Genomic DNA, 10,263 nt, shown 5'->3' with positions numbered 1-10,263 from the left:
TTTGTCTAAGGAAACGAAGTAGCCAATTTAAGGTTTGTAAACTGAATGTATTTAAAGGTAGACTAAGCTTGAGTAAAATTTACAATCTGTAAGTCACCTATAGTGAAGCTGTGTCATCGGCCAATGGTTGGCCTCTGACGATCCTGGTACCATGTACTTGTCTGGTCCGAAAAGAATTAACAGTTCTTCAAATCGGAGATAACCTCGGTCGTACAGCTCCAACGGGCCTGTGGTTGAGCTAGTCTGAAAGCTCTACTTACGTAGCGTCAGCACGATTTTATATGAACAAATTTCCCGCCAATTTTGCCAATACCTGACCATTTGAACTATCAATTTACGGAGGAGTGGAGTTTTTTTTCGCTTTGATCAAAATAATCAGAATTAAACTTTAAAATATACTAGAAAAAGCGCAAATTGAGCTTAATCTAGTGGTATATCACTAAAAGCAATTAAATCCATTTTCGCGTCAATTACTTTCAATCCGTGTGCATACAAATCCAAAAGTGAACTCATTTAAACCAATTGTCTCCATCTCAGTATGGACATTGACCAATCACACATGCGAGGTTTTTTATAGAAAAACCTAACTGTTAATTCTTTTAATGTGGACTGCCAGTCGAAATTGCCGGGAATGGGTTGCTCTAGGATATTAAACCTTGAGGTTTTCGTACAAAAACGTCCAATATCGTTTTTTGACAAATCAAATAAGTTTTCGAAAAGATACATTGTCGGTACTGGTTGAAAACAAAGCGGCTACTAAACTGGCACACTACTAAATTGGCAATTTACCTGACGTCGATAATTATCACCTACCGGTATGTATTACGTGCCAGTTTTTAGGGTAAATCTCGCTAAGAGCTTTTTCATGTCGAGGCTCCGGCCTCGCAAAGATACTTTTCACAAATAACGATGTCCTTGGAGAGCGACAGACTTGGACAGCGCATCGCTCGTTGTCGTGGAACAAAGTCGTGATTTGCAAGAAACCCATTTCGAGCTCATGCTATTGGCTGATCTGTATGTGACGCTGGGAGCTGAAGAAACAGACTCTGCCGGTCCGTTTCGCATCTGATCATTTGCAATTTCGCCACCTCTGACGCACTATATTATAAGAAACGTGTAGCCATCTCCAGCTTCAGACATCAACATGGCCGGAAGTTCGCTATGCTCGATGCGAAAGTCTCATGATCACGAATCCGCGCCACTGTTGCCAAAAGCGGATACACTGCTGCCAAAAGAGGGCAATCCGCTCTACTTGTATCTGCTCACGCTCTGCTCCACCATCGGCGGCTTTCTTTTCGGCTACGACACGGTATGTTGATAATGTTTTCAATGTTTTGCAATACCTCAGCCTCACCCTGCAACATGTGCATCTATTCGTCTTCAGGGTGTCATTTCAGGTGCTTTGGTGCTGCTTAAAAGCCCCGAGGTGTTCGACCTCACGAATCTTCAGAGCGAGAGCGTCGTGTCTGCTGCAGTAGGTGGTGCGATCATCGGCGCTGCTTTATCCAGTTGTGGCAACGACGTATTCGGTCGACGTCGAGTGATTCTCCTCTCCTCCGCCATGTTCACTGCTGGGTCGGTACTTATGGCATCTGCTCATTCATTCGGAGAACTGCTCGTCGGGCGTCTCGTCGTCGGTTTAGCGATTGGATTCGCATCAATGACCATACCACTCTACATCGCCGAAGTCTCACCTCCAGACGTCCGTGGTCAACTCGTGTCGCTGAATAACGCGTGCGTCACTGGTGGACAATTCTTTGCTTGTGTTCTGGATGCAATACTCGCCGATGCTGACCAAGGTTGGCGCTACATGCTCGGGTTGGCAGCAATCCCTGCATTTCTGCAGTTCCTCGGTTTCCTGGCATTGCCAGAGACCCCACGCTTTCTCATGAGTAAAGGACGGAAGGAAGAAGCTTGGGATTCGCTTATTAAAGTTCGAGGAACAATGGACGTCTCAGTAGAATTCAGCCACGTGGAGGATGAAGTGGAACACGATCGCTACGAAGACAGCAACGTATGGGAAGAACTGAAGAGCCCTGCCGTCATTCGTGCGTTGATCCTCGGGTGTTCCATCCAGGCTCTCGCCCAACTCTGCGGTATCAATACGGTGATGTATTACGGCGCTACCATCATTCAAATGGCTGGGTTCACCAACCCCACGACTGCCATTTGGCTCTCCGCGCTTGTATCTTTCAGCAACTTTATCTTTACGTTTGTCGGAATCTACCTCGTGGACCGCGCAGGTCGTCGACTACTTACACTCGGTAGTTTGGCTGGCGTCTTCTTCTCGTTGGTGGCTCTCGGAGGGAGCTTTTACGCTGCAGAGATGCAGTCCATGGAGGTTTCAGGTATCGGTGAATGCTCAGGCATCTCAACGTGCTTCGACTGTGTGGCCAGCGCTGCATGTGGATTCTGCTCCGAGGGCTCTCCCGACCCAATCTTCGCAGTATCCAACCCCACGAATGCCAACTTGTGTATGCCAGGCAATGCTGCGTCAACCACGCAGGGATCATGTGCAACGTCGAACTGGTCTTTCCAGGCCTGTCCGACAGACAGTCGAGCTCCTGGCTGGACCATCTTGGGCGCCCTCTTCGTCTATTTGGCTTTCTTCGCCAGTGGAATAGGCTGCATGCCCTGGACCATCAACGCTGAGATCTATCCACTTCGTGTCCGAAGCTTTGCGTTGAGTGTGGCAACTTCCGTGTGTTGGATCACCAACTTGCTGGTGTCGTTTACCTTCTTGTCGATTGTGGACGAGCTGTCCGTATTCGGCGCTTTCTGGCTGTACGCATCGATCGCCTTGTTTGGTTTCGCGTTCTTGTGGAAGGAACTCCCAGAGACAAAAGGCTTGGAACTCGAAGAGATTCAACACATCTTTGAGCGTCGTGAACAACGCACCAGCTCCGTTTTCTCGACTATCAGCAGCAAACGAACGGATGAGTAGGGCGTGCAATACTCTACAGAAGTCTCCGAGGGTTGAAACGCAACAGTGCATTCATAATACTAGTATATAAAATAGCTGGCGTGAAACTGGAGCTCTCTTCCACTGGAAAAACTACGAGTTGGAAATACCCACGGAGGGTGAAGACATTACGACACCTTCTTAAGCGCCTGGTACAGCCTCAAGCAAGTTCGGATCCTCCACGATAGCTTTGAGAGTCTTGGCCATGCGAGCAGCCTCCGATCCGTCAATGTAACGGTGGTCGATAGTCGTGGTTAGCGTCAATATTGGACGCACTTCAACTTTCCCATCCACGACAACAGCCTTGTCCATAATCGACCCGATAGTCACGAGCATCGGCACTTGAGAGTACGGTGTAATGGGGGAAAAGGCCATATCCAGTCCCATCATACCGACAGACGTCACCAAGCAGGCTCCAAACATATACGGCTCCACCCCCACCACAGGGATTCGGAAGCCACAAGCACTACCGAGCCAGCCCAAAAAGTTGACCATCGGACGGAGAACCCACGTCGACAAAGCACTCATGATCTTGTTCCGGTCTTCCTGTCCTTTGTCCTGACCACTGCGGATTTTGGTGGCGTCACCACGAACGTGATCGACCACATCCTGCAACGTCATCTTGTCGATTTTCGGTAGTCGACAAACTCCCAAGTCCTTTCCAGCACCCACTGCAACCAGGCAAGAAATGTCCACGGTTGGTGCCGGGTAGTAATTACCGAAGACCAAGTGGCCATTCACTGACGGAGCCTTGCTCAATACCTCACCAAGAGCACGCAGAACAATGTGCGTGATAGTGAGGTGGCAGTTGGAATCTTTTCGTCGATCTGCAATGTACTGGTTCGTCTTGGTTGTGTCCAACTGAAGAGTACCGAGAATCATACCGCTGTCTGGAGGTCCAAACGTAGAGATCATCATTTTTCTTCGAGGTGACATGTGACTTGGACCAAGCTGGAGTTTCAGTGCGAAGAACAGGATCAGCAGGATCACAGCGACAAAGTGCACAGCGGTAGGAAGACCGACAGTTTTCAGGGCCAATACGGCGCCTCCGAATTGAATCGCGTACATGGCCACGTCACTGATCGTATTCTTGTCCGCTTTCGAAAGATCCATCACGTCACCTGCCTCTGTTGCTTTTGGCTTGTCCTGCTGCACCTCCTTCGTAGACGAAGCCTTCCCGTTTGGGGTTGACAGCGTGTCCACATGCAAAGGCTTAGCAGCCACCTGAGACGCAGTACGAACCAACTGTGGCGTACTGTTAGTCAGGTGGTTCACTCCGTTCTTGGCTACAGGGCTGCCGAGCTTCGCCGAGCCCAATGAGGACGATCGCTTCTGGGTCTGGGGAAACTCGAGCAGCGTGTTCGTCAGCTTCCCTTGAGCTGCGATCTGGTCGAGGTCTCGTCTGGCCTTGATCACGTCACCCATCCGAGAAATGACAAACGGCTGATCCGCTGCTGCCTTTCCAGCGATGCGCGCTGGGATGTTGCCCTTGAGATCTGTCTTGACCATCGTGGTCACCTTGGCACCGTCGTACGCTGCGTTGGGCACAATCTTGGTACAGCCCAGATGCAGGTCACCACGCACAACCTTAGGCTCTTTAAGAGGACACAACTCGTGATCTTCGATACTTTGCACCACCACAATGATCGTCCCACCAGGCAGCACACGCCAATGCGCAAGGTTACAGAAATCTCGGCCAGCAACCACGAACATGGACTTGTACTCGAGGTAGTCGATGTTGGTCTGCGCGTCCAAGGACTTCAAGTTCATACCCAGTGCGAGTTGAGGGTCCACGAGCTTCCTCTTGGCGGCGTCAGCCACTTGCTCCCAGATGGCACGCGGATGATACGGCAAATAGCCTACACCTTTAGCAGCGGTCAGTGAGCCATCCACCTTGGTGTAGGCCTTGACCCCGTCTTTGTCTCCGATGAAGTTCCAGGACGCTTCATCGTTCATCTCAGCTTCCATTCGAGCCACAGCCTTCTCAATAATCTCGCTATACTCTTCTGGGACGGCAGGGAATCCTTCTTCAGGAACGACGCTGGGACGATGACCAGACAAAGACTCAGTGTGGTCCTCCTGATCATGGACATCTGCCGACTGCGATCGCATCGAGTAAACTTCTTCCTCGTCTTCCACGCAATCAGTCGTGGAGATCCCGAACAAGGTGGCGTTTGTGACACGCTCCCACTGCCGAGGACTCTCGTCCTCATCCAGAGCTTTACGCAGTCCGTCGACCACGAATGCTTGTTTGATGAGCATCTTGGCCTGGAGACCGGCAGGGATTCCTGCCTTCAAATCCACTTTGGTGATGTATGTGGCGTCCACGCCTGCGTAGTCTTTACTAGGTGTAAGTAAGAACCCAGCCATGACAGCTCTTGCACGAACGATCTGGGGCTCCTGGCTCTTGACGAAGCTGTCGTCTTCAACGGAAGTGGCCACAACGACAATCGACCCGTCTCGAAGGACACGCCAGTGGGTCAAGTTGACCAAGTCTCGACCTGCCGCTGGGAAGACGGCCTTGTAGGTCAAATGATCCACCCATGTGTGGTCGTTGAAGACGTGCACACGTTGGGTGGCAAGCAACTGTGGGTCGTATGTGGGTCGTTTTGATAGTTCCAGAATCAATTGGAGTACTTTGTGTGGGTGATGAGCGATAAAACCCACTCCCTTGAAGGTTCCGACCTTCGAAGCATGACGCACGTAGGCCTTGACGTCTCGTTGCTCAGTCTGGAACTTCCATCCGTCTGCATCGTCTCGTGCTTGCGTCACGAACTCGGCCAATAATCCTTCCATACTGTCGCGATGTTCGTCCGGAATAGCCGCCCCTGGGGCCTTCAGGAGCTCCGTCACGGATGGATCCACGAGCATCGAGTGGGATGAAAACAAAGGCAGCAGCACATCGCTACTGGACGTGGTGGACGTGAGCTGTCGAATGGAACTGGCGGTCTGCGCCATGGTGGACGCCTGTGTGAGTGCATGGATCCAGTCCTCAGTGCGACTGGGCAGTGTGGCAGCTAGATCGTAGACCTTGGAGGTCTTTGGGTGCGAGATGCGGAAACTGTAGAGCTTCTTGTCCTTGGTAGCGCGAATGTGGCAGCCTGTGAGCACCACGATGCCTTTGGGCACCGAGTCACCTTCGCGTTTGTAGTAATAGAGTACTGTGCCCTCGAGCGAGAAGAAGCGCGGACGCCAGGACCGACCCAGGCCCGTCTTCTTGTACAGATGGCCAGACTTGCGCAGAAACGACGAGCCATTGGTCATGGGGGGCGCTGACGGCGGTGGAGGCTGCAGTGTGTTGTGCATTGTAACGTGTCTTGCTGGGCCTTTGGCTCTGCGGTCTTGGTGGCGACTTGCGGACTGGTTGTTGCTGAACGATCGCCATCTTCCACGACTAATAGTTGTCAAGCTGTGGCCCATAGTGAAAACAAGTGGATTAGTCCCGGCTACACGCACGTGGGTGATGGCCCAGGCGACTCAGGTCACCTGGGTCGCCAGTTTCAAGCACGTCAACCTCGCACTTTGGTAATGGTATTTTATCTAAAAAGCTCGACTTACCGCGCTGTAGTGCAGGACAAGGAGACAGCAATTTTGTTGCTGGTGCTATTGTAGGACAATTGGAGAGCGTTGGCGTTTATTTACCGCACCAACATGACAAAAGTCTGATCCTGCTATTGTGAAGTGCATTGCATGGTTGTTCGAGTGTCTTTGCAATGGCAGCCTTTACTCTATCGACTCTTAGCTTGCTGATTATTCGTAAAGTCGATTCAATAGCTTTCGCAAAACAAGCAGGGTTCTCCAAAGACTGCACCCCATTTCCGAATTCGACGTTAAGGTCCAGCCGCTAGCACTTCTGCCGAAGAAATCGGCTCCATGTCGCTTGTCGTGCGATCAAAGTGCTGCGATGTCTCGGCTAGAAGAGCATACCGAATAGTGAGCAACGATCGCGTCGACTACTGCACATGTAGATGCATGTCTGTCATTGTTTCGCTTCCCTCACCCAAGGGCCAGCCTCTTCTTTTAATTGGCCAATATTCACATTAACCGCAGCTTCAATCTCCATCATTCCCCAAGTTCCTGATGCGCGTATTCTACCGCCTCGGCTCGGTCTGCAGCGGGTCTCCCGTGCTCATGGCGCTCTCAGCGCTAATCTGTAGTGCCGTGATGTGTCTCGGACTCCTCAACATGCAGCTGCAGACCGATCCACAGGGACTCTGGGTGCCTCCCAACAGCGTCGCGGCTCGGGAACAAACGCGCTTCGATGAGCTTTTCGGACCTTTTTTCCGCATCCAGCAGCTCATTTTCTACGTCGAAGGAGACACAAACCCCAACTCAGACTCAGAGTTGGTCCCTGCGACGTGTGACGCCAACCACGATTTGGTCCAGCGGCAGTTTCTGGTGCAGATGGCCAAAGTGCAGACCCAAATCACAAACGCCGTCGTGTACAGCCAAGACGAAGCTAACGTTTCGCTCACATTGGAGGATTTCTGCTACCGACCGATCAAGGGCAAAGGGTGTTTGATCACCAGTCCGTTCCAGTACTGGCTGACCAATTCCACTTTGCTTCAACATGACCCGGACATTAAGCTCACAACAGCCTGTCAGACGACAGACCCCGTACTTAAAGACCATTCCCCCTGCATGGACCAAAATGGCGTACCAGTGATGAGAAACGTCGTATTTGGCGGGTTATCGAGGGATGAGTGTCATCAGAACCCAGACCCGTGTGGAGAAGCTACACCTCAAGCCAAGGCTTTGATGGTCACGTTTTTGCTGAATAATAACCCAGAGAACGAGACGTTCACACGGTATGCTAAATTATGGGAAAAGGAAGTGTTTCTCCTTATTGCAGAACAGGCAGCCGAGTCCTTGAAGCCTTCTGGAGGAAATACAAGTGGAGAATTTATCTGGGACAGCGTGGAAGACCCGGAGCTGGCAGATGCTGGTGTCGACGGCATGAGGCTCACGTACATGGCGGAGCGGTCAGTTGCGGATTCGTTGGTGGTACAGACAAACCAGAATGCATTCATTGTGGTTGTCAGCTACCTCGTCATGTTCCTCTACGTGTCGGCGTCTCTGGGTAAGTTTTCGGACCCGGTACGATCACGTTTCGGACTCGGATTGACAGGTATTCTTATTGTACTGCTTTCACTTGGTGCTGCTATGGGTATAAGCTGTACCCTACTGCAGATGGAGGTGACGATGATCACGTTGGAAGTCGTTCCGTTCTTGGTACTTGCCATTGGTGTGGATAATATGTTTATTTTAACCAACGAGTTCGACAGATTGGCAACTCTTCGTGGTCTTGCAACGCTGGATACCAAGCGCAACACACGTGATCGAGCCGAAGACGAGCTGTTGATGTTGAAGCAAGTTATGGGAGAAACTATGGCCAATGTGGGTCCTTCGATTGTCGTTGCGGCTATGGCGGAATCGTTGGCCTTCTTGGTGGGCGCACTCACCCGCATTCCGGCGCTAACGAGCTTCTGTGTTGTGGCCGCGTTGGCTGTTGCCGCTAACTTTGCGCTTCAGATGACGTGGCTCGCGTCGGCACTTGTGCTAGACGCACGTCGTGTGCGTGCTCGTCGATATGATTTATTCCCGTGGGTCAAGCAGAAGCTCACGCTCACGCCGCCAGTGAAGGGGAAGAGAAGAGTCGAGTCCAAGGATCACTACCAGTACGACTTACTTGTCGACGAAAATGCTCCAGACCCGGGAAATTTGGCTCGTCCAAGTTGTGCTGGTCTTATTCAGCGCTTTGTGGAGAGAACGTACATTCCGTTTCTGCTGCGTCGATCTACGAAAGTGGTGGTGCTTGTAACAGCAGTTTTAACTCTGACGCTAAGCGCTTTCGGCTCGTCCGAGTTGCCGCTAGGACTGGAGCAAGAACTTGCTGTGCCTACTGACTTTTATCTTCACGAGTATTTCAAGAAACAGACGGCACTTGGCGAGGCTGGGCCTCCAGCGTATGTTGTTCTGGACAGCGATGTGGACTACACAGATGCGCATCTGCAGCGAGATGTGAACGTGCTCTTAGACGAGCTTTCAGGTCTTCGGCAGTACATCGACTTGCCCATTCACTCGTGGCTGCACACGTTCAACCAGTGGCGACAAATGCGCTTTTTCCTTCACGACAAAATCGATCAGGGACTCTGTGACTGTCCAGTGCAGCCAATGGATCCGTTCCCTTATGAGTTGGCAGACATTGGGAATAAGGAGCGAGAGGACGTGTTCACGGCCATCGAGTACGGATATGGCGCGCCTATGGTCGCCAATGTGACTCCCAACGCCCTGTTCTACCCGTTGGTGAAGAATTTTACTGGCATCTCAATTGATTCGACATGTTGTCAGCACTTTGGCCTGTGTGGTGCGCAATATGAAGGTGACATCATCTTCAAAGAGCCAAAGGCTGATGACGATAGCAGCGTGTCCATCGTTGGCTCTCGAATGCGCTTCCAGCTGAACGCACTTCGCAATCAGTCGATGTTTGTGAACTCGTACTTTTATCTGCACGACGTGACGAGTCGGTGGAGTTCTGGTCGAGCTGCAACTGCATTCCCGTACGCTCTTGTCTTCGTCTTTGAAGAACAGTACACTTACATCCAGGGAGTGGCTTTGCAGAGTGTGCTGCTGTCATTAGCTGTTGTGTTTGGCGCGGTATTTGTGCTCATGGATGGAAGCTTGCGATTGACTACTGTGGTTACTCTGTGTGTGCTTTCGATGGCCTTCTCGCTATTGGGTTTCCTTTTCGTGTGGAATCTTCTAGCTGGACCGGGTGCTGAGACGTCTATCAACGCTGTATCGGTCGTGAACTTGCTCGCCTGTATTGGACTCGGTGTTGAGTTTTGCGTGCATATGGCTCATCAGTTTTCTTTCTCGGGGAGGCATCACCTGGGAACAACTGGCAACGACCACACTCGTTATGCTCTGACCAGCGTTGGCGCGTCAGTTTTCTCAGGAATCACACTCACTAAGCTCTGCGGCATTGGTGTACTAGCGTTTGCACCGTCCATGTTGTTCCGCGTGTATTTCTTCCGGATGTACTTTGGCATTGTTGTGCTGGGTTGCTTCCACGGTCTTGTATTACTGCCGGTGCTACTCAGTCTAATTGGTCAGCCACAAAAGTACCCGAATGATCTGAGCTCGTTCCTGCTGTCAGAAGAGCGCGAGGACGAGTTTGAGGACGAACTTAGCGTATTCAAGTAGTGGAGCTAGACAACGGACAGAACTCACTTGACTGAAATGGAAATGTACGCTTTGTCGAACTGAAAGACGTTGAACCGACGAAGATCACGTCGATG

General features: G+C 51.3%; 3 protein-coding genes across 3 annotated transcripts; 2 read left to right on the top strand and 1 right to left on the bottom strand.

Moving 5' to 3' along the window:
• Positions 1-1,144: 1,144 nt before the first annotated feature.
• PITG_10890 (proton myo-inositol cotransporter, putative) lies at positions 1,145-2,944 on the top strand (the record flags this gene model as incomplete). The annotated part of the gene is made up of 2 exons (XM_002901656.1): positions 1,145-1,309; positions 1,349-2,944. 2 exons carry the CDS (start codon positions 1,145-1,147, stop codon positions 2,942-2,944), a joined length of 1,761 nt encoding a protein of 586 aa, XP_002901702.1.
• Positions 2,945-3,239: 295 nt separating this feature from the next.
• Positions 3,240-6,382, bottom strand: PITG_10889 (uncharacterized protein; the record flags this gene model as incomplete). Its single annotated transcript, XM_002901655.1, has 2 exons — positions 3,240-3,265; positions 3,355-6,382. The coding sequence occupies 2 exons, from the start codon at positions 6,380-6,382 to the stop codon at positions 3,240-3,242; spliced, it is 3,054 nt and encodes a 1,017-aa protein (XP_002901701.1).
• A 660-nt stretch (positions 6,383-7,042) lies between these two features.
• On the top strand, positions 7,043-10,168 carry PITG_10888 (Resistance-Nodulation-Cell Division (RND) Superfamily; the record flags this gene model as incomplete). Its single annotated transcript, XM_002901654.1, has 3 exons — positions 7,043-7,399; positions 7,445-8,653; positions 8,717-10,168. 3 exons carry the CDS (start codon positions 7,043-7,045, stop codon positions 10,166-10,168), a joined length of 3,018 nt encoding a protein of 1,005 aa, XP_002901700.1.
• Between the last annotated feature and the right edge of the window lie 95 nt (positions 10,169-10,263).

The sequence above is a fragment of the Phytophthora infestans genome, genomic scaffold, assembly GCF_000142945.1.
Source record: "Phytophthora infestans T30-4 supercont1.20 genomic scaffold, whole genome shotgun sequence".
Taxonomy (NCBI): domain Eukaryota; phylum Oomycota; class Peronosporomycetes; order Peronosporales; family Peronosporaceae; genus Phytophthora; species Phytophthora infestans.
Note: the sequence above shows the minus strand (reverse complement) of the source record. Positions and strands in the feature narration are given on the sequence as shown.